At 40.8% G+C, this 23,584-nt stretch overlaps 4 protein-coding genes across 7 annotated transcripts in view; 3 read left to right on the top strand and 1 right to left on the bottom strand.

Annotated features, from left to right (window-relative positions):
- Positions 1-5,964, top strand: part of LOC146989712 (chromodomain Y-like protein 2) — a 28,330-nt gene extending 22,366 nt beyond the window's left edge. For both annotated transcript variants that reach the window (XM_085762756.1, XM_085762765.1), the window contains exons 4-7: positions 1,965-2,137; positions 2,237-2,447; positions 2,610-2,753; positions 2,925-5,964. In XM_085762756.1, the coding sequence (XP_085618882.1) occupies positions 1,965-2,137; positions 2,237-2,447; positions 2,610-2,753; positions 2,925-3,083 (687 nt within the window). In that variant the 3' untranslated portion in view covers positions 3,084-5,964. The remainder of the gene's footprint in view (positions 1-1,964; positions 2,138-2,236; positions 2,448-2,609; positions 2,754-2,924) is intronic.
- Positions 5,846-8,760, bottom strand: cmc2 (C-x(9)-C motif containing 2). 3 transcript variants are annotated; one of them, XM_085762777.1, is made up of 5 exons: positions 8,435-8,754; positions 8,089-8,162; positions 7,573-7,643; positions 7,417-7,488; positions 5,846-7,300 (listed from the first exon to the last, which is right to left on the bottom strand). In XM_085762777.1, the coding sequence occupies exons 2-5, from the start codon at positions 8,123-8,125 to the stop codon at positions 7,217-7,219; spliced, it is 264 nt and encodes an 87-aa protein (XP_085618903.1). In that variant the 5' UTR covers positions 8,126-8,162; positions 8,435-8,754; the 3' UTR covers positions 5,846-7,216. The 3 variants fall into 3 exon arrangements, with proteins under 3 accessions (XP_085618903.1, XP_085618922.1, XP_085618913.1); XM_085762796.1 differs by lacking the exon at positions 8,089-8,162 and having other exon boundaries at positions 7,573-7,689; positions 8,610-8,760; XM_085762787.1 differs by lacking the exon at positions 8,089-8,162 and having other exon boundaries at positions 7,573-7,689; positions 8,435-8,748.
- A 1,219-nt stretch (positions 8,761-9,979) lies between these two features.
- Positions 9,980-13,770, top strand: cenpn (centromere protein N). Its single transcript, XM_085773102.1, has 10 exons — positions 9,980-10,303; positions 10,536-10,581; positions 10,675-10,734; positions 11,148-11,221; positions 11,320-11,493; positions 11,579-11,680; positions 12,360-12,414; positions 12,531-12,640; positions 12,800-12,923; positions 13,430-13,770. The coding sequence occupies exons 1-10, from the start codon at positions 10,133-10,135 to the stop codon at positions 13,549-13,551; spliced, it is 1,038 nt and encodes a 345-aa protein (XP_085629228.1). The 5' UTR covers positions 9,980-10,132; the 3' UTR covers positions 13,552-13,770.
- Positions 13,771-15,243: 1,473 nt separating this feature from the next.
- Positions 15,244-23,169, top strand: atmin (ATM interactor). The gene is made up of 4 exons (XM_085762720.1): positions 15,244-15,632; positions 18,075-18,200; positions 18,920-19,119; positions 19,225-23,169. The coding sequence occupies exons 1-4, from the start codon at positions 15,321-15,323 to the stop codon at positions 21,011-21,013; spliced, it is 2,427 nt and encodes an 808-aa protein (XP_085618846.1). The 5' UTR covers positions 15,244-15,320; the 3' UTR covers positions 21,014-23,169.
- The last annotated feature ends 415 nt before the right edge of the window (positions 23,170-23,584 follow it).

The raw sequence follows: 23,584 nt of genomic DNA, 5'->3' as shown, positions 1-23,584 counted from the left end.
CACACACACAGGGACACACACACACAGGGACAGACAGTTAAAACTGGGGAACAGATTATGTGCTTTGTGAGACACAGAAGTGAATTCACTCTGAGGGTGAATGGTTAATATGGGTCAAGGGTGATAATCTGATTAAAGTGTGCAGATTGAGTGCAGACAGTGATGGGGTGGCGTGGGTGTGGGGTTGGGGTTTCCAGACAACTTCTTATCAGGTCGTCTGACTGTCTCACTGTGCCGGCTCACTCCTCCGTTTTATCACGAGACAAAGGCAAAACACTTACAACGCACAGATGCAGAACAATGCACTGTGGGTAACAACTGGTAGAGTTGGACTTCTTGGTCTTCTCTGGCTGAAGTGCAAGTTTATTAGCTACAGGCTGAGTGCACTTGCTGGGCCATCTTTTCACTCAACTTCAACAGCTTTTCACACAGCTGTCACACTCCAGCCAGAAGTCAACTCAGTTGCTGCTGGCAGGCAGACTGTGGAGGAAATGAGCTGTGCTGCAGGTTGTCATGTAAACATCTCACCTGCACTCTGCTGCTGCTCATAATGCTACATTAACAAGTCATACACCCTTTACACTAGAAAATAGCATCGCTTTGAATACATCTCCTGGATTGGAGGAGGTGGCGTTTCTGCTGCACTTTTTTGAGATCATAGTCTATAAGCCTGCATCGAAGCAGGGCTTTACATCCCACTCCCATTTAGACGTAAATAGTTTGGAGTGACACTTAGTTTGCAAGCGGAGTGAGAGTGGGTGCATTTTTTCTTGCTTTTTAGGTCTGTGTTGTGATAGACAGTGAAGGAGAGACTGGTAATGAAGGTAGAGAGAGGTGGACAACATGCAGTAAAGTAAAGGGCTGTTAGGATTTGAACCCGAGCCCATGTGGTACGCGCTCTATGGAGGTGAGCCACCACAACACCCCAAGGATAGGGACTTGTATTGGGATCAGTTCACCAGAACCCTTGACCTTCCACACCTGGATGTCAAACCCATCCAGGACCTTACAACCAGCTTTAATTGGTCACAGTGTGACATGTGGACCAGGGTGTCACAAGGCCAACAAAATCCAGCTGTGCCCGTTTGTTGTCTCTTTCTGGCTCTTCTGTGGGAGCACATGCTCTCTCTCTCTCTCTGGCCCAACTCCAGCTGTGGGTATGTGGGAAAAAAAAGCTCTTCTCTGCAGACCTACTAACAGTAGACTGCTGCACTGCACTCTGTCTCACAGAGATGGCAGAGAGACGAGTACCTGCTTAAAAATGATGCTCTTGCTTGAGAGTGGACAATTCAATTTACCGCCAGAGGCTACAACAGAAAAATCTCTGGCAGATTTTCCAGCAGCAATGATCTCCTCCTCAGACACACAAGACATGAGCCAGACAGACTCGTATCCCACCAGGAAACTACACAGGCCATAGCATAAATTAACATTGTACAGTTTGGCTTAGCACAAGACTTTTAAGCTTAATCAATGTAGCCTGTATTGATTTGGTTAATGCATCCACTGAGCTTTATTGTTACAGTGTCTGTTTAGGATGTTAAGTTGATTCTAGTATGTTTATGTACACACACACACAAACACACTTCTATATCTTGATCTTTAGAAAGTATCAGTGGCCATCTCTGAATCCATTGTGTAGTTCCTTTGCATATTACCATCATTTCCTTTTATAGCCATGGTATCTTTTATTATATACATAATATATCTGACATGCAGAAGAGCAAACATTGGACATTAATAGCTTGTAGCTTCTTCTTTTTAGCCTCCATTAACACTCACCAATGAAGGATGGAAATAAGCAGTGTTTCATTTTTTTCTCTTTTTTTTACCGGCACATCTAAAAAAAGAAATCTAAATTAAGATGTGGCATTAGATGTGGAGACTTACTCTTAAGGATTCAAAACTTATCTCACTTTTCCAAATAATATTGCAATACATGTCTCCCTTTTTTTCCTCTTCAGATCATGAAGGAGGTGTGTCGAGCTCTGGGTAATGCAGCTGCTGATGACAGTAAATTATTATTGCTCAGCTCTGTCGGGACTGTTTTCTGCAGTGGCTTGGAGCCATCCTACCTAATAGGGCGTTTGTCCACTGACCGCAGAAAAGAGAGCAGCCGCATCGCGGACGCTGTACGGTAAGAGGAAATCTCTCCACTATAAACAGAGACTTTCTTATCACTTGCCATCAGACTTGACTGACAGATTTGGTTGTGATTGTTCTGTGACCTCTTTAGGGACTTTGTGTTGGCATTCATTCACTTCAAGAAGCCCATTGTGGTGGCAATAAATGGGCCCGCTTTGGGCTTAGGAGCCTCCATCCTGCCACTGTGTGATGTAGTGTGGGCCAGTGAGAGGGCCTGGTTCCAGACTCCATGTGCAGCCCTCCATCTCACCCCCTCTGGATGCTCCTCATACACCTTCCCCCAGATCCTGGGTGTCGCTCTGGTAGGTCTCGGCAATATCAAAGCTTTTTGGAAAATTTCACCTAATCTAGTTTGATTCCTCATACCACATGATGACACTGTGTTTACCCTCATCAAGCATTTGGATTACATGCCATATTTAAAATACTGTGTCATTTTCCCCGCTTTCTGTCTCAAACAACAGGCCAACGAGATGCTGTTCTGTGGAAGAAAACTCACAGCACAAGAGGCGTGCAGTCGAGGTCTGGTGTCGCAGGTTTTCTGGCCAACCACGTTCAACCAAGAAGTGATGCTACGTGTGAAAGAAATGGCGTCATGCAATGCAGTGGTAGGCCATGATCTAGACAAGCCATAAGGCAAAGCTTTCCTTTTGAATGTTGATGCTATGTAAAGCCCTTTGAGACAAACTGTAAAAACGGGCTATACAAATAAAATTGCCTTGTCTTGCCTTGCCTTGCCTAACAAAATGACCCTCTCCCCTTTTTGTGTGTTTGTAAAGGTTTTAGAAGAGTCAAAATGCCTGGTGAGGAGCATCCTCATGTCAGTACTGGAGGAGGTAAATGAGAAAGAGTGTCAGATGCTGAAGCAGCTGTGGTGTTCAACCAAAGGACTTGAGGCACTCTTCAGTTATCTGCATAACAAGGCGTATGAGAAGTAACCATCCACACTCAGGACACCAGTGAAGGTCTGACACTACCTACAGAGGGACAGGTTCTGATCGCAAAGCGAAAGATGTTAAGGGCCTTTGTTTCCACCTGTCAGCAGAGGGACACTCTGGAGTTATGTTCGCTTACATCGCTACCAAAAAACAAAAAACAAAAAACAAAATCTTCCTGAAAAATCTTTTATCGGATCCACAACCGTCCAGATGTTTCTTCTGTTTTTAAGAAGTCAAAGAGCAAAGGGCCAAATGTGCATTGCCTAAATGCAGAGAGGTACAGAGCGCTTCTGCACCTATGCCAGACTTAATCAGCAGGATGTATGAAATAAGTGTATGTCTGAAAGCACATGATAATAAGTGATGATAATATATATTAATATATATTTATTTCAAGTGTGTAAAAGAGCTGCTTTCTGTATATAAGATGCATTTTTCAGGATTTTCTTATAGTCGCTTTTTGTTTTGAGTTGAAGTGTAAACCAAAGTTTGAGGACACTGTTTCTTGCTCCATAACATGCACATTCCATCCACTCTGTATGGACAGAAGGCGCCGAATAGAAAAGTGGTAACATAATACTCACACATGCTCATATCAGATTCACAGACAGCTAAAAAAAACTGACTTCTTTTTTTCTTTTCATCATTTAATTCATTATTTATACTGTAAAAGCCTGTATTACACAGAAGACATCTCAATATCCAGTGACTTTGTTGTTGATCATGATCAGAATCACCACAACTTTGCTTCCGTTACATAAAGTCAAGATTAATGCTCATGTATTCATTGTGCATTCGTACATTCGATATCATCCCATCATCCACCTCTCTTTAGTTATTTTCACACTGAAAAAAAAATAGCAACAGCTTAATTTAACTTTGCTTCATACAAAAAATGGGCAGGATTTTTCTTTTGAAGGGAATCTTGTTTGATTTGAAAAGCATGTACATTTTTTTTGGTGGAAATAGAGAACACTGGAAGGCATGTGATATGTCACATTGAAGGATTAGTAGTGAATTTTATCCCACTTTATGTGAGCTAATAGCTTTACATGCAGCACTGCGGTGGTTCATACATAAAACGTGGCCTCCGTTTATCAATGCAGATAGTGATAGTGTGTAACTTTTCATTTCATTTCTTTATAAAAAAATAAATCATGTTGCAACATCAGACCGTTATATCTTAATTATGTATTTTTAGAACACACAACAGAGATGATTCTTGCTTGGTCCTAATCACATTGTGACTACACTAATTGAATTGTCAGTGATCAATATTGTGGAAATGCAACAGTTGTGTAGTTGGAGTCCACTTTGTCCTTATCTGCATGTGATGATTTCAGATTTCAAGAAAGTTTATATTGCAATGTGTACCATAGTTAGGGGTTTATTTTAGTTTACCAAAAAAATGTAGGTCTGTGAAAATTGTTTTGTAAAACTCGAAGAAGATATTTGTGCTTTTTTTTTTTTTTTTTTTTTTGCAGTTGTGCACATGCAGTAAAGAATAATATATAGATAACGTAGACTGTTTTGTGTAACTAATTGCATGTAATATACTGTACATATATATGTGTGTTGCCTGTCTGAGTACCTTGTACTTCAGGGTATGTTTTGTACCAGCATTGTAAGTATTGTTAGAAATGTTGCAGTTTATTTTTGTATTTATTTGAGATAACTGTGTGGATGTGCAGTGCCATGTGGTTTGTTTTGCTCTGGAGGCACCCCGTCTATCCTAATCAGCCTTTCTAAATTATCCCATAGCAGCTCTGATGAATGAAATGGGTCAGGAGCAGATAATTTATACACTTCTTTTTTTTCAGAACCAAAGTGTTTAAACACTGCTGTCACTTGAATGTTTACATTCTCATTTGACATTATCAGATTATGTACATTGTTGTAAATTATGAAAAGCCTGTCAGGTAATTTAACATCTAATGTTGGTTTACTGAGCTATATAAGTATAAGATGATTGATTGAAAATTACTTTTATTGTCAGCTTTGTCAGTTTCATGCATAATGGGGTCTATGAGGTTTTTTGGTGATTTTCAGTTTTAGTTCTGGCCGTTGCAATTTGATTTCAAGGAATAATCAATGGCTTGATAAAGCATTTGTTGACATTTTCAAGCCATTCAACATTCACTCTAACTCTTTCCGTTTATCCCATCTTACCAGATGTATAATCATCTGCAGTGATTCAGCTCTCAGAATCAAAGCTGTCATGCTCTCACAGACAGCTTGGCAGGTTTATAACCAAAATCTCCGTTAAGAAACATTTGATTTTTTTTTCTAATAAAAGGGGTCCCTACATTAACTTCGACAAATTCCTTGTCTGTCGGTAAATAACATTTTAACATACCCATGCTTGCTTGGCTTTAGGCTCCCAAGAAGAGATGAGAGGGACCTGTGTGATGTGGCTACTGGATTATGAAAACAAATACTCAGGTTCGCTGAGTGTTAATCACGCTGATCCTTAAAGACAGGGATCATTATGTATTTATTCATTTATTTATTGTAATGGTAAGATGCTGTAAAAAAAAAATTTAAGTGCATCAGCTGAGATAACCAACACATTTTCGGTTTCTCTCTAAGGCACCAAATCTAAATTTCCACCTCAATGTATATGTAACTTGTTCTTTATCATAAAATTTGATGTCAGTCAGTTATTACTTAAACACATAAAACCTACTATTTGCTTCATTATTTATTACAAATGACAACATTTTTGACAGGTTTATATGTTTTTGTCTTTTATAACCACAACATCTCACATTGTCTCAAAGCACATCTTGGGGTGCCTTACAATCTAAATATCTGTCAAATATCGATCCATACTTTGTGATGGGTAGAGTGAGCTGCTTCAAATAAAGAAACAGTACTTTCACGTTGTCTTTGGCTGAGTGTTACTGGTGTTACAGATCTGCTATATCAGTTTTTGGTGTAGTGGCCTTTCATAAATTAAAAAAAAAAAATTAAAATTAAAGAACAAGGATGACCTTCGGAAATGATAATGACTGGAGAAGATAATCCTGCCCTGAAGGTTCACGTTGTGATAATTCAGAGCTCAGTCTTCAGTAAGCAAAAGGAACACAAAGTTATCAACCGAGAGCTAAAGAGAGGCCAAATGTATCCTTCCATGACCTCCAGTTAAAATTAACACTTTTGAACCCATCATAGAACAGAATGTAATAAAGGTTTAATTTTTTCTTACTTCCAATTTCATACTGTATCAACCAAAGAATGAAGAGGGGACTTTGCAGGACTTAAAAGACTAGCAGATACCCTCGGTGATTCTTAGTTGTGTTTCACATTTACTACATGTCAACTTAACTGATTATTTCACTTTATTTGGAATCAAACATTTCAAGAACCAATAATTATTAATTTAAAAAAAAAAAAACATTCAAACAACAATGTTCAGTGTGTACTGTGTACTGACACTGGATATAACCCAGCGACAGGATCTCCTACTGGGTCTTTTTTTATATGCATCTCTTACACCATGAAATGGATTCTCTGTGTTTTTATAAATCACTTTCCAGGTACGATAACATTCCTGAGGTGTCCTGTCAACTAAAAAAAATGTTTGGATGAAAGGGTTCTGCCACCAGCTACACTGATCTCTTCAATGTGAGAGCAAATTGCTAATACAGGGGGGAAAAGTTGAGGATAAGCTCTCAGCAATTTTTGATCTGACGGTAGTGGATGTTATTGTTTTAATGATGACCTAAAATGTTTTGGCAGCACTTCAAGCTTTAGTTGAGGGGGTTCATTACACAGTACACCATGTGACAAGCCAGTACAGCTTAAACAGGTTTGTCATTGCTGGTATACAACGCTGTCCTTTAAATTGCCTGTGGTTGTGCGTGTGTCTCTCAAGTGATATCAAAACAATAGTATAGCAATAATAACAGCATCTCCAAATAGTTGATGCACATTATCTCATCTGCTTAGACCTGTCAATGCTGAAATGACCCACACGCCTCCAAATTCACAAAGAGTTACGACTTTTCCTCTGCCTTCACACAAAAGCAGCAGGAGAGGCCTGTCACACAGTGCCATGCTTCAACAAATGTCCCAAAACCTGAAAACTTCTAAATTACAGTGCCAGTGGCAAAGTTGCTGTAAAAAGTCTTTCAGATTTGCTCCTTGGACTTTTCTTTCAGCCTCCGTTTCATCTCTTGTGCATGCTGCTTGCTGCGCTCCCGTTTTTCCAGTCTCTGTTGAATGGTAAGAAAAGAAAGACATCATCATCATCATTATCACATATACACATAATAACGGTGAGTAGTCATGGTGCTCATTGTGTCTTTTTCATAAAAAATAATTGACAGACCTCTTTCTTCAGGCACTGACGCATAGCACGGTCCACGTCGTTACACGTACCAAAGAACTTCAGGACGTTGTGCTAAGGATGACATGAAACGAGAATAGTTTTGTTTTCTGTGCATGTGAAGCACCCAGCAGTACTCGAATTTAGGGAATAACCTACCTCTGTGTGGCACTGCTTCAGCTGATTTATTAGTTCATTGCACTCATCCGTGTGCAGGTGAGGAGACAGATCAGGGTGCATTCTGAGTTAAGGTTTTACTGAACCACTGCCGCAATACTGAAAAGTCACAAACAAGAGGACCACTGAGTTGACAATAATGAGAATATTAAAATACATATGACATATTGGGGATAGATCAGCTACGTTTGCCTTTAAAGACAGTTTTGCCTGGCTTACAATGTGGTATAAGGAAGAAAAAAATATCTTAACAATCTGGAACTGGTACTATTTTTGCTTTATTTAGCAAATCATCAGTTTAAACATCACAGACTTTATGCTGATGGATGCTATATTAAAACCCACTAAGAAAAAATTCCACAGGTTGTTTAAAGTTTAAACACGTTGTTCTACACACTACTGTATGTCAACCTTAATATAATACAAATACATCCATGATGTCAACTCAGCACTGTAGCACAATTAGTTAGATCCAGGCCAATCACACCCCAAGGATACTCATGCCTCCCCATCCCTCTCCTTCCTGAGCTGTCATTGTGATGCTGGAGTTTATTCTTCCAGTGGACACTTACCTGCAGACACACAGAAGCAGAGAGAGACGGGGGGGCAAGTACAACAGTGTTACAACACAATGCCATTGTGGCTTTGTAAACGACCTGCATTCAAACTGAATCTAGTAGATTCATGTAAACAGTAAAGCCCCCTGACCAGAGGACTCTGGATGAGGGTATACATGGCGACTTCAATAACATTTAGCACAGAGCTCAGGTTTGACATAGAATTGGGGAACAGGATAGCTTGGTTTATACATAGAGTATATCTAATAATAATAACAGCATGTTACCGTTCTCAGTTGAAAGGCTGCGTCACCTGAGAAGTTTCCCTGAACGACTCAGTGTAATGTCACACCAGCTAACCGCTAGCAACTTGCAGCTAGCAATAACTATATAAATCCATTGAACCACGGGAGACACATGAAGGAAGTCGTCTTCTTTCTAACCTTTCCTAACCTTTCTAACATTCAACGAAGGTTACTGTAATGTCATCACGGTGTTGAATAAATCTGTTGTACTTCTACTAACAGCAATACAAGCTACAAATACAACAAGGTCTCGTAGGACATGCTGCCTGTTACATTACTGCCGCTTTCGTAACTAGTTTCAGTTTCAAGTGACAGTATTCGTCAACGAATCAGCGGAGGCTATTTTTCTCAACCCACCAATGGCGTGCGTTGTTCTCACAAAAGGCGGGACTTCTGGTGGCGGAAGTTTACAGGCGCTACAAGAGGTTTCCAGGTAACGCACTTCCGTGTTTGTTTCTAGCTGCAGCCTTGATTTTTCTTTCCTTTCAACTCTTTTTATTTCTTTTCTTTTAGATTAAGATTGTCCAGAAATTGTTTCCCTTTCTGGTCTCCCCTTTCTTAAGATTTCACTGCAGCTCATTCAACCTCTGCCATGGAAGTTATGTTTTCAATCAATTTGCTTGTCATTCACCAGGATTGAGGGAAACATACTTTGCACTTCACTCTTTGTATGAATGGAATTTTATTTTAAATCAATTTTCTAAACACTGCAATAGTTACCCAGGAAAAATCGATCTTGGTGTAATCAGACCTCTTTTATACAGTCTATGAATCAGACATATAGTGTAAAACATTGCAATATAAGTCAGACAATAATTAGGATCTGCCACTACAAATATTTGGCCCTCACAAGGGTACTGTGCACTCTTCTGAATGCCACACTATCAGAGTCTCTCTTTATCAGTGTAGGACTAGTAAGCAAAACAAATGAATAGAATATTATCCTTTTTTTTTTTTTTTTTAAAGGTGTACAGAAAAGAAAATTGAATTTGAGCCCACTCTGGGTCATAAAATTAGTGTAATAACTCATCTATCAGACGATGTAGGCCAAACTTTGTGCAAAATTCTATTTTTGAGTAAATCCGGGATGAAAGTATGTATTTTAGTGTAGTTTTTTTTTTCGTATTGGATAATGCAGGCGCACGGATTATACGTCAGCCTGTACACGATTCACTAGCCACTGATATTGGATCCGTAATCCCTCATTCAAACGTCTGAGACACGCACACACACACGGAGCTCGGGCTCGCCCCAAACTTTGAATATCCCGCCCGCTCGATAACGACCAATCAAATTCATTTTCCTTACTCGGGTAAACTCGTGTTGCAGCTCGTGACAACTCGGCGCGACAAACGGGACAAACGGCCATTTCTGTACACCTTTAAATCATGTTGTGTAATTGTTCTATCAAGCGCTCTGACTGTAACGATCAGCAGCTGCAGTACTGAAACACTACCACTCCGGCTCAGCGGGGGGCGCTAGAGGACGAGCGTCGGGACTTCATGTTGGTATCTGATTGGTCGATTCGTGCGCTCTTTTGTTGGCGGTTTGTTTGGATCTCCCAAAATCTTTGGATCTCCTCAACTGTTACGAGCGTGTTGGACGGAGCAGATTGTTTTTAAATAACCAACCAAAAACATCACAGCATACAATTAGCTTTCGACTACGGTCTGAGTAAGAATGGACGACTCTGCTAAACGCTTACTGCAGCGACTTATGAGACGGATACCGACTCAACTGTTACAAACAACGCTCGACAAATGGAGTCGTTTGACGGTGGCTCAGCGGCAGTCCATGGACTTCACTGAGCCAAAATGGGCGTTAACGGAGAGACTGCTCGCCATCTGTGAGGTACGTGGCCTGTCTGAAATGTTGTGTGAACTGTACAGTGACAAAAATATCGACCTGCTAGTTATCTATCTGATGGTATTTCTTTAGCAAACTGTTTTCTGAAGTGGGTCTGTCTACTGACTGACAGTCAACGTTGAGCACAACCAACAATTTGAATACTATACAGTTTCTTCTGGATCAACCACTGAGTTCCTTAACTCTAAAATCACCTATTTCACATTTGTCTACACAGGAAAGTGGCCTGGCAGCCAAACACATAGCAGAACTCGACATGATATGTAAGTCAAGTGAAATTACTTCGACATTTGGACTCAAGACCGGTGTCACTAACCCACTAATGCTGAATGTGTGACTTTGTTTCATTGTCTTAGATATGATTGACAATCCAAACCAGGGGATGTGGTATGCTTTCCAACTCACTGACCCTGAAGGTATGTTGAAACAAAAAATATGCATCTCGTACAATGGAGGCCCTGGATTCATACTTGCACCTGGTGAATCAGTCGTTTTCCCTTGTTGTTTGCACACTTTAATCAGTTTAAATACCAGACAGAGCAGGGCCATCATGTATTTTACAGTAATGAAGCATATTTTTTCCAGGGAATTCACAGTTTCCTTATGATTTGAGTTGATTTTACTATTCAAACCTATATTGCTACATTGTAATGTCTGACAGGTGCTTGGCATGTGGACCAGGTGGAGTTCAGCATAAATAAAGATATTTTTATATGGGTTGTCAATGCAAGTATCAAATACTATAATCCCATATGCAGAATGGGTGTGGAATAGATTTAACCTGTGTTTCTTTTGATTTGCATTTAACATTTTCAACATTTCCATCCAGATGATGCACACTCTGTTGAGCTGATGCAGTTCAAGGAGCAATTTAAATCTCACCTCACTGAGCTCGTTAGACATGTAAGCCACAAAATCCTAAAGTTGATACCATAAATATATATTTAATGGGCTCTTCTGTGTTTAAATTCCCAAATTAATCTTTTGACATTGCATTCAAGGTCTCTCTCAAAATAAAGAAGCACACCGATGAAGCTGTATGGATTCGGATTGCGTGGGGAGACGGCTTCTCTCAGCCCAACCACATGAAACCAACATATGTTGTCCACCACCTTCAAACCCCTTATGTCTTTGTGACAAACTTGACTTCAAAGCAAAAGCCACTTCTGTCCCAGGTGAGGAGCAACTTTTAGACTTTGTCTCTACAGTTTTTCCTGTCTTTTATTTTATTCCCATCTAAAAGAGTGATGTACATTGCAGGCACTGGTTCTGTCCACCAGACACCATGCTATTAAGGATGCTAACCTCAGTGGGCGGAAGCTTACAGCCATCAGGGACCTGCTGATGAGACAGTATCAACAGGTAAACTTGCTGTGAGGAAGGATGGCTGCCCAAAACTGAGCCTGAACATTTCATTACTCCACTTTGCCACTGAATTGTCTTCATGTTGAAGTTCAAGTAAAGCTTTGTTGTGTAACTATCTGAAAAAAGGCATTTGATCACGATGACCACATGTTGAGGACAATTATTAGCAGTGTCTACACATAATTTTATGCAATATTGAATGTTAAATCCACACAGTGCTTACATATTTGTCATTATGGCAAAATGTAGAGTGCTGTATAATCAATTTGTAATAATCAACGTCAGTGGTGTTGCAGAAATACTTCCTGGTTCAAGTTCGACATTTGCTTAATCGGTCGGGCCCTACTTGGTATAACATTTATAAAACATAAGAATTTTTGACATCAAGTCATAGTTAATGTCAACTGGGGTACTGTACATTGGACAACTCTTTGCTTATTGTTTAATAATTGATGAAGGATTTTTTTAATGGAAAGATCATCTGAGAAATCTGGATGCTTACATTTAGAAAACACTTAGCTGATCTATATTTTGCGGACTCCTGCTGCCCACCAGCACCTGAGGAACTGTGGCTGTGCAGGGAGATTCGTCTCACTTCAATTCACTTAGCTGATCTACAGTATATTCTGAATTTAGATTTTGAGTTGATTCTCACTTTTTCCTTGTTTGTTTCTAGGTGTTTCCCACTAAGTATCCCAGCCCTCTTAAAGAGAGGAATCAAACTGTCTCAAGTATGTTTATCAAATCATTCGACCAAGACAAAACTACTTTAATATTTTTTTTTGTAGGAAATTGCTTTTCCATTTTATTTATTTGTCTTATTATTTTTATTTTATCTGTATTATAGATCCACACATAAATAGAGAACAAGCTGGGTCTGAAGCAAACAGACTTCAGAAGGCCTGTGAAGCCTTTGGTGATGGGATGTTACCTCAACTACAGTCTGCTGTTTACAAGGTACCCTTGAGCATTCTTGTGTTTAAAGTATAAACATTATAATGTGTTAAGTAAAAGTAGGATAGTACTGAAATATCAGAACCAAAAAAAGAACTCGCTGTCTCAGTGCAAACATGTATTGCTCTGTGGTTTAATCTTCTAACATTTTTGTTTCCTCAGCTGGAGACAAAATTCAAAGACCACACCAACAGAACCATGATGGAGCGGGAGGAGCCTTTCAAATGTGTCGTCAAATTTGCAAGCACCAACCTCCTGGAGTCACTCAAACATTGTGCATCTTCAGGTACAGACCATGTGCTCGTTTGGCTGGTTTTACACTGCTTGTAATTCCAAATTTCACCACATGAGGGTACATACACAAGGGAAAGTATCTGCTGTGTACTGTGGTGCTCTTAAAATATTCCTTATAAATATGTCATGGTCAGTTATTATTTATTTGTGTTATTTTCATGAAAAAATGTTTCCTACATTTGTCCATTCACCAGTGAAGGTGGAAACCGGTAGTAACAGTAGAGACTGGGATTGTGTCAAAGGTTTTGGATCCAAATTTCCTTAAATGCCCCAAAACATTTTTCAGTGGCTTACTGTTTCTCAAGTGATATTTTTTCACATCCAGGAAAGATAAAAGACATTTTGTATATGATGCTCTTTTGCTTCTGTCAGTAACTATCTTTGGCAAGAGAGACCTCTGCCCTTCATGCTAAGGATTTCTCCCTGTATTATTGTTGTCCATACAAAAAGTCAAACAAAGTCAGTTTGACTAATTGAATGTGCTTTCATATTTTACAGGGATTGCCTCCACTCCTGTTACCCCCCTTCTCTCATCTATTCCTCTAAAGGGAAGGAATTATTTTGTCATCACAGACAATGGCCCTGCTCCCCCCTCACAAAGACATGCATCGCCAAACTGATGGGTGACTGGCCCTCAGTGTAAAGGACTCACAGTATTGCATGAATTTTCTTCTGTTATGTACAGTTCACCATCCATCCGTGATTTACATATACTGTTGTATCATTGATCTTTTTTAACACAGCTCTTGAAACATTGTGGCTCCCCGGATGTAAAAATGTGCGTTCTTTTTTTGTCTTTATGTACCTGTATTTGTAAATATATGAAGTTTAGTAATAGATCATTTCCATTTGACTATCTTTTTTTGCTGTTCAAGTGGTAGAATGTTTCTCTTACACCAAACATTACATATGTCCAAACTGAATAGAAGTAGGACCTTAAACCCCTCTGACACTTTGTAACTTGTCTCTTGTAAAAGTAATTTCACCCCACACCCTACTTATCAGTCCATCTCTAGTATTTTCGCTCTCCTATTGACCAATGTAATGTCAATTTGGAGTGAGTGTTCTCGAGCAACATACAGAACCCCAAATTTCTCAAGATGTAACAATTGGTTTGTGGACATGTATGGGATCAGAACCATTGCTTTGGTCAAACCCAGTGAAAATACTTTTTGCCAGAGCTAGTCAACAGGATTGCTGAACTACATTACTATAACCAGTGTTGGGCAAGTTACCATGGACAAGTAATTAGATTACTGATTACTCTTTTTTAAAGTAACAAAAAGGAGAAAAGGTGTTTGCGCTCTTGCTCACTGTCCAAAAAAATAGTGCGTTGCTGCCCAACACTGACTATAACATATTAAATCAATTTAGGTCAGACACAGCAATATTTTTTCAAGTACAGTCAACCCTCACATACACATGCATACTAAACATATAGTGCTTTACAAAAGTATTCATACCCCTTTAACTTTTTGTGTCATGTTACAACCACAAACCTAAATGTATTTTATGGGATAGACCAACACAAAGTAGCACATAATTGTTAAGTGGAAGGAAAATGATACGTGGTGTTCAAGATTTTTTACAAATCAAAGACCAAATTTGAACTTTTGGCCTACATGCAAAATGCTATGTGTGGCGGTAGCTCTGGCTTTATGTTTAGAGTGCTGTCCTGCTGGAAGGGGAACTTCTTAGCTCCATCCATCTTTCCATCAACTCTGACAGGCTTCCCTGTCCCTGCTAAAGAAAAGCACCCCCACAGCATGATCGATTCACGATGGGGATGGTGTGTTCAGGTTCATGTGCAGTGTTAGGCAAAATCCAGACCTAGATTCTGTGGTAAACTAACTTTAAAATTGCTGTTCACAGACGCTCTCCTTCCAATCTGACTGAACTGAAGCTATTTTGCAAAGAAGAATGGGCAAAAATTGCAGTCTGTAGATGTGCAAAGCTGCTAGAGACACACCCCAAAAGACTTGGTTCAACAAAGTATTGACTCAGTGGGGCTGAATCCTATGCACACCACACTTCTCAGATTTTTATTTGTAAAAAACAAACAAAGAAAACAAACACCATGTATCATTTTCCTTCCACCTTACAATTATGTGCTACTTTGTGTTGGTCTACCACATAAAATCCCAATAAAATACATTTAAGTTTGTGGTTGTAACGTGACAAAATGTGGAAATGTCTAAGGGGTATGAAGAATACTTTGCAAAGCACTACTAAAACGAATGTTACAATAAACTGCGGGTCTCTTATTTTGTAAAACGGAAGTATAGCACTTATACCGGATGTGCCTCAGTTGCCCTCTCGAGAGGAAGGTGGCAAAACAGCCTTTCAGACAAAACTGAGGGACGGACGGCATGCAGCTGCCTTTCATTCAATGCTGGTGCTGCTGCTGCTGCTGCTGGGGCGATCATCATCCAAACACAGGATGGACTGTCAACACAGAAACATGGCTGCCTCTGCAACGGGCAAAGCGAATAACAACAGGGACAACAACGTCACAACAGACAGCACGAAATGCCACGAAGAGTCTCTGTCGCAGCAGTCACGGGAAATCATAAAACCCACCATCACGGAGCTGACCAAAGAAGTGAGGACGAACATCCTGTGCACCGTGGAGGGATGTGGCAAGATCCTCCCCAACACACCTGCCCTCAACATGCACCTGGTGAAGTCGCACAGAGTGAAGGTAAAGGCTGACAAACAAAAAGCTGCTCACTGACCAAACGGTCCACGAGTGTGTGCGTAACTGCAATGCTAACTTGGCTAACTCACTGTCGAGTAAAAACACTGGAAAACGCAAGTCACCCGTGACAACTTCGTCTAAGCTAACTATTAACACAGTGGTGGTGGGGGGATGCGTATCTAACATTACGACCAACGTTAGCTAAAAGTTTGTTTAGCTACTGTAAATGGGCGATGATGCGCCACCATTAGCGAGCTAGCTGCTGCAGTGGGACTAACTAGCTGTGTTATCAGTTATTGATTCGGATCACACGTGGAAATCGATGATTTTGCGGTTTTTTGCTTTTGTTCTTTTTGTTTGATATCAGATCTCCACCTCCTCTGTAGAGATTTTTGTGTGGTGGACTATTTGTGAGGACAGGAATCTGGCGAGTATCTGATTTGGCTCTGATAGTGTGTTTGTGTGTGAAAGAAGGGATCTGTTTATCATTGTGTGGTAAGAGTCTCTTCACCTTTCAGACACTGTGCGACCACAGGGGCATTATTGAGTGTACTACTACTACTTCTAATAATAATAATAATAATAATATTATTAATATTATAGTCAAAATGGGAGCTGTCCAGCCATTTGGACCAAAGTTTACCTCTGACCTCAGTTCAGATGTGCACACACTGGACTGGGCTTTTTCGTGGGAGGCAGTAACTCACTGTTTCCTCTCCATGAATGAAGTTCTTTGCTGGGAAAGGCTGCCTTTTGTCCCGCAATAGACTAAGCTCTTTGTCTAAAATAGGTGAATGTGAGAATTTGAATGAGTTCTTAGACGTAGTCCATTTAGTGCAGCCAGAACTGTGTTTAAAGGCCCAGTCTCTGGTCTGAACATCCTGTTTCAAAGCTCATATCTATTACTGAAGCGGTCGCAATTCAAATATACATCTGTACTAAACATTTTTGGATTACAAACAAACCACTGAAAGATACAGGGAGCTTTTAAATGCCAATATTTAGTTGCTGTTCAATGTTAAGAGTTTTGCAACAGTCCAGCTCTGTTACTGATGTGCATTTGGTGTACAGTGGGAAAAGAAAGCAAGTGACAGTCCCTCAGTGATGGTATTTGATTTTGTGTCTTTGATTGCAAGTTATTTTTAATGCACAGTTTTGTGAACAGTGTTAACAGTGGCGATGATGCTCTCGCAGACATGTTGACAACATGCTTAAATGCTATACTTTGCTCACTCTCTGCGCTTCCTTTATGCATTATGCATGAGGACAGACTGCAGGACTGAGGCATGAAGTGAAACACTGTATTTGTTTGTATTAACGTCCACTTAAACACCGCTGTGCTGCATCATTGCGCAGCAGTTATGTTTTTGCTGATCAGTGACTGTTCATGTATCTTAACAGAGTAGCTGTTTCCCTTGTGAATACTGATGCATTTCATTTAAGCTTGTGCACTCATCCCAAATCAGACTCCCTTCCTAAGCCTATTGTGACCGTGTTTGCTATTTAGCAGCAAGAAAAGAACAGAGATAATAAACTAGTACTTTGATTTATCATGTTTTCATACAGTCTCCTCAGCAAGAGCTGATTAAAAGGCTGTGGACAGGCTGGTGTAGCGAAAACCGCAAATCCTTGACCCCTCTGTCTTTTGAGCTGCAGCCAAATACGGAAAGATGACAAATAATGTCATGACATGAGTCAGGATTCAGCCCACAGCAATATGATGCAGCTGAAGCAAACAGCAAGAGCATTTATTGTTTGCAGAAAGTGTCTCTTTATGCTAATTTGTTATCATAAACCAGGAGGGTATTTGTCAGCGTCAGTTGTTCAGCTGCCTCCAGTGCTACAGCAGATGGAGGTGACCTTGACCACTGGAAGACTGTAAGCATTAATGACTGTTATGGAGGCCGATGGGTTTTTTTTCGTCATCTGCTTTCACCATGTACCATACATTTAGTGATGCATCATGCTATTCATTTAATGATATAGTGTGCTGACAGCTGTTTTAGCAAGTCTGGCACGGGACAGTGAAGGGAGGGGTTGTACAGCAAACTGTAAAATTCCAATCGCTGCCAAGAACATTCGTTTCTTTTTCAGTTTTGTAAAGTAGAGCCTCCTGTTCGTTTCTGTTGTATCTTCTTCAATATACACACATTTGCTTTCACAGGGGAAAGACAGTTAGACAGCCTGAAAGCATCACATTTATTTTTTTGTAGTCCTGAATAAAATAGTATAAAGAGATAATGTTTTTGATGTGCGGCACCGAAGCCATCTAGTGACAGTGCTACATGTCTTTGTAATGGCTGCTCGTACTGTATTTGTGGTAATACCAGAATTTGTGTTCGCCTTTAACACTCACAGTAAGCTATGCTGAAAAAAATATCTTAACATCTAAAGCTTCTCTTTGTCCTCTCTCTCCTTGTCTTTTTCTGTCATTGTCACCCTCAGGATGGTATCGTCAATCCCACGGTCAGAAAGGACATGAAGGGCTCTCAGAAGCTTTACTGCTGTCCCATTGAGGGCTGTCCCAGGGGGCCGAACAGACCCTTCTCTCAGTTCTCCCTGGTCAAACAAGTAAGCCTATCCTCCAGTGTAAGCCTATGCATGCATGCAATCAGTGGATACAAATGATGAGATGTCAGCTCTGTTAAAAAGACAAACTCAGCACCAACAACATTGTCAGGAAAGATGGTAGTTTATTGATGATTACTTGACTTGAATCCTGAAATAAATCAGAAGAAAACATACACTGTGTATAAACATGTGTATATATGTTTGTTCTTTCCAACATACCCGTTTCCCCTCTGATGCTTTGACATCAAATGCTTTTTATGTTAAATACTATGTACTTTTTCTGATAAAAGTAATAGCAAAGGTTGCTGTTGCGAGGTTGCATGTAATCATTGATGTAGGCCAGGATTTCTTTACTAGGAGATAGATTATTTCTGCCTGTCTACTCCCTAAGAGAAATTGACTAGGTGATTAAAACTGATAAACAAGCAAGCCAAGCTGCTGCTCAGATTGTTTCTCTGATAACTTATGATCCTGGAGTACAGGATGCTTCACAGGGGAGCTGAATTACCCTCAGAGGTCTCCTCTCCCTGAAAACAAATGGGCCGATGATTTAATTTGGTAACATCACAAAATAACACTGTCTCATATAAAACACACAGGTGACACAGTTTGGTGGATGCAAGCTAGTTCATGTAGAAAATGTATACATTATAGCTTTAAAAAAGTTTATAAAAATACATTTCATATGCAATATTGCTCTTTGTTCTTTTTTATTGTAGCACTTTATGAAGATGCATGCAGAGAAGAAACACAAATGCTCCAAGTGCAACAATGGTTACAGCACAGAGTGGGACCTGAAGAGGCACATAGAGGACTGTGGGAAGACCTACCACTGCACTTGTGGCTGCCCTTATGCCAGCAGGGCTGCTCTACTCTCACACATCTACAGGACTGGACATGAGATTCCCACAGAACACAGGCATGTACATTCATCGCGACTGCTTTTATTAAAACTTTGTGTTAGATTTGGCTAAAAATGTATATGCTGACTTTTTCTGTACCTGTTTTTTTTTTTTCTTCACAGAATTCCTCCTGTAAAAAAGCGAAAGATGGAGAAACTGTTGATTGGTTCTGAAAAGGTCAAGAGCATTGAGTCAACCTGTCAGATCATTCCTACGACTAAAGAGCTGACAGAGTCTGCTCTCCCTTCTCAGACAACTGTTCACATCCCAGACTCGCTGAGTCAGAACTCCAACCCCAGTAAGAGCCTCCAGAAGCTGCTTCTACCAAAGCCCAAGATGGCATTAGTCAGTGTTCCTGTGATGCAGCTAGCGCACCTACCCATCCTCCTTTCATCCACAGAGGGCGGGGCTCTGAGGTCTGTAGTGCTGGCAGTCGACAGCCAAGGCTCTGTCAGCACTCTGCAGCTCCTGCCACAAGCCACAGGCGCAGTGGTGCCGCACCTGGATGCAAAGAGTTTAGGTTTCAAGGACAGCATGCCCACTTCCCGTTCTAGCCTGGGACTGATAAGCACGGGGGTCCAGGTCAGTCTGGAGGCAGAAGACCCGTCTAACAACCTGGCAGGACAGCCGACATTCACCTCCACCAACATTCAGACAGACAAGTCATACTTGTCTAAAATGCCCACAGGGTTGGGTGTTGGGGAGGGAATGGGCTTGTGCTCTGTGGGTGAGTCCTCAGTATCATCCTGCTCCCAAACAGACATCAGCGTGAGTGCCCAAGTCCTCCTCCCTGTCAGTGTTGAAACTCAGACATTCTCCTCCCGAGCCAAAGCCACATCTTCTATTGGAGCTCAGACGGACAGCCAGTGCCTGAGCCAAATTCCTTGCTCCTCCTCCTCCTCCTCCTCCTCATCCATAGCACCGTACAAAACAAGGCAGACGCAGACACACTTTGTCATGCCACAATCGGAGGAGAAGGCTCAGGACCAGGCTATCATGTGCACTGACATATTTGGCAATGACTCCCTGAGTGTCTCCACCCAGACAGCTCTGGACCTGGATGACACCCTCGCTGCTGCAGGAAGCCACATATATGAGGACTCAAAGTCAGCGAGTGGCATGTGTTTTGGGGTGCAGACAGATGAGCTCAACTCGAACAACGTGGCAGACAACCAGACCCAAACGATGACCCTGTTGAATGACTTGGAGAACATTCTGTCGGACAGCATGTCAGGCCACCAGGTGCTGACTGGGGCGTCTGCAGGCTGCGAGGCAGGTCTGGGCTCCGTTCAGGAGCAGCACAACGGCATAGACTTTGACTTTGAGGAGTTCCTCAACGCTGTGCACATCCAAACCCAGACAGAGGAGAGCGAGTTGGGAGGACTGGGTACAGACACACCCTTGGAGTCTCTGGACATCCAGACCCAGACAGACTTCCTACTTATTGATGAACTGGACCAAAGCGAAGGACCAAGTCGAACCCAAGCCAGCGACCTGGAGCTATTTGATACTCAAACTCAAACTGACCTCAATTTCCTACTGAACGCTGGAAGCCACATGCCCCTGAGCAGCATCCTGAGACATTCAAGCTTTTCTATGAGCACCGAGTCCTCGGATACAGAAACGCAGACTGATCTTCCTTCATTTCCCACTGGCCTCTCTGCTCAGACCCCTGTGAGTCAGGGCGAGCAGGCAAGGCTGCTGAACAGCACAGAGACCCAGACTGTGACCAGCCACGCCGAAGGCCTGGGACACCTCTTCCTGACCAGCAACGAAACACAAACTGTCATGGATGATTTCTTGTCGGCAGATCTCGCGTGGAACATGGAGTCCCATTTCAGCTCCGTGGAAACGCAGACATGTGAGGAGCTTTGTGCCCTCTTTCAACACCCTGAGAAACCCAACAGCTGAAGCTGTCTCGGTGAAGCTGCCCAAGCTTTCACAGTACAGGTTTCTGATATCTTCCTCTTCCCATAAGAGGAGTGGGTCCATGCTGTATTCTGGTGGACCATAGTCTTCGCAGTAAGAAGTCTGACAATGTCTTTGAACATTCCCCTGAGGTTGTCATGTCCACAGCCTTTCCAGGTGTAGATCCTGACTGCTGTGCTGCACTTTATTAGCTCAGTGGGCGTGGTTTATCAGCTCCTCTGACCGTTTACATATTTATTTGCACATAAAGTAACATATTATACATGTCTTGTCTTAAATGCCAGTTTACGTCTATACTTCAGTGTATAACCACCATAGTTTCCGCTGTTCAGTCTTACTAGCAACGACTTAACATTTCATCAATGTTAGATCTGCATTTAAAAGGGATGAGATCTTCTGCTTCATGTGGCTGTCAAGAAAAGGCTTATAGAATTGTTACCCTGTATTACAGCTTTCAGATATGCATATACAGCATGAACACAATTTCATCTCAATTGTACAGTATACAATATTGTACGTTTAGTTTACGTATGTTCAAAATGTGCATGAAAACCTGCACTTGGTAAGCAGCACAAATATAAAGAACAGTTCTCTGCTTTTGTTATCTGATGGATGCCGCTTTGATGTTGCCTCATCAGCAGCGCCACAATGTACTCTCTCAATCCCACAAGCTTTGCAGCTTGAGCAGTGATAATCAGTTTTAAGTTCTACAGGATTAAATCCCATACAACCTTCAACAAACAAGCAAGGCGTTGATCAAAGCTGTTAAGATGTGGCACAAGTATAAATTAAATGTTTGTCTTGTCGGTTGTTGCACACCTTTCACTGAAATGTGATTGTGAAGTTTGATGTTTTGTAAAACACGTTCTTTTGTGTCTGGGTCTCTGTAGCGAAGCAGTCAGCTGGAAGTCAGTTAGCAAAATAAGCTGTCATCGTCTGTGACTTATTCATTAGCTGGGTGTAAGTGTATACAGTAGCAGCGCTCTGAGCTGGAGTGATCCAGTGATGTTAACTGTACAGAAACACATGGTGGATTAGAGCTAGGATTAGCACAGAGTTATTGTGTGTTTTCACTATCTGATTTTGACTGACAGGAGTCCTGTTAATGTTAATATCCTTGTTGAAAATCATTAGACTTTTTCCACAGTTTGGACACAGTATTTTAATTTATTTAAACTGATTTTACTCCATTCTTCAAGCAACTAAACTTAATGTTTTGTTCTTCTGTTGCACTGAGTTACCTCACTATCCCCAGGCACCACATACAGACTGTCTTCTACTAAGGAACATGAAACTGTACGCCTTCTTCATTTGTTCATTTTGTTATATCGGTGCCTTAACCCAAGTATTAACTTAAGTTCTGTTACAGACCATTGCTTTTGCTGCTTTTGAGGTAAAATATTTATCTGAATTATACAAGAATATGTTTTGGAAAATGATGTTGAATAATCGTCAGAATCCTTTAAGTCTTTGCTTTGCATGTTTAATAACACTCTGTGTTGGTATTTTCATCATGGTTGCATGAAATATTGGAATGTCCCTTATCATCCTCCATAGTTTCTATGGAAAGATTTGCATTGTATCACATGAATGCTATGCAGCATTTCACTGAGGAAAAATTGTTTGATTGACATTTTTATGGAGGGGCAGTTAATGCTTAAAGTTAATTTAAAGACATGTTTAGGAATTTAAGAATGTACAGAACTTGACACTGTGCCCAAGTTTAACATGTTCTATTTCTTTTTGCGCCATATACCAACAGTTTAAAGACGATTATTCCATATTAATAAGGATTTTTGACATATCAAATTTCAACATGTCTTGTATTTAGATTAGTATTTCTAGTTTGTGGTTCTTTAATGCAAATACAGCATAGCTGCTCCCTGTCTGGTTTAGTGGCATGGGGAAAATGCCTTGCTTAAAACAGAACTTTGTGTAGAAGCCTTGTCAGTCTTAAGTGTCAGTTACAGTGCTTTATTTTCTCTTCTGTAAGGAGTGCATGCAGATATTTTCCCAGCACAAAATATTGGTTTGAAATATATTTTGAGTTTTCTTGCCTGTATGTGTAGAGTTAATGGTTGCCTTGATTCATTGTTGAAGCTACACTACAGATGTTATTAATAAACTGCTGGAAAGTATTCACTGTGTTGTCATTCAGTAGAGAAACTCAAACAAGGAGACTGGGGTGAATGTTTCCAAAATTGGTGTGCAAAAAATGCAAACAAGGGATATTTAATTTGTTAGACTTTATTGTCCCTGAGAGGAAATTATTTTTCACAGCACTGGACATCACACGGAAAATCAGTGTTACACTGTACACACAGCATCACTCAATAATGACCGGAAGAAATGTGTAAAGTAGAGCACAACAGCGACAGGCCAAACAGCATGAGAACAAGAAATGTTGCACCAAACCCATTCTGAATGCAACAGTTTAAAAGCTGCTATAGCTGCAGGCAGCAGGCTTTTATCTCAGTGAGGCCCTCTGCACCTCAGGGACCTGCACGTTTGCCCAGAGGGCAGTACAGTGATGTGGTGGTGGAGTAGGAGTGC

Source organism: Trachurus japonicus, chromosome 3 (genome assembly GCF_045865225.1).
Source record: "Trachurus japonicus isolate A0001 chromosome 3, Traja_1.0".
Lineage (NCBI taxonomy): Eukaryota > Metazoa > Chordata > Actinopteri > Carangiformes > Carangidae > Trachurus > Trachurus japonicus.
The sequence above is the reverse complement of the archived record's forward strand: the minus strand, read 5'-3'. Positions and strand labels throughout refer to the sequence as shown.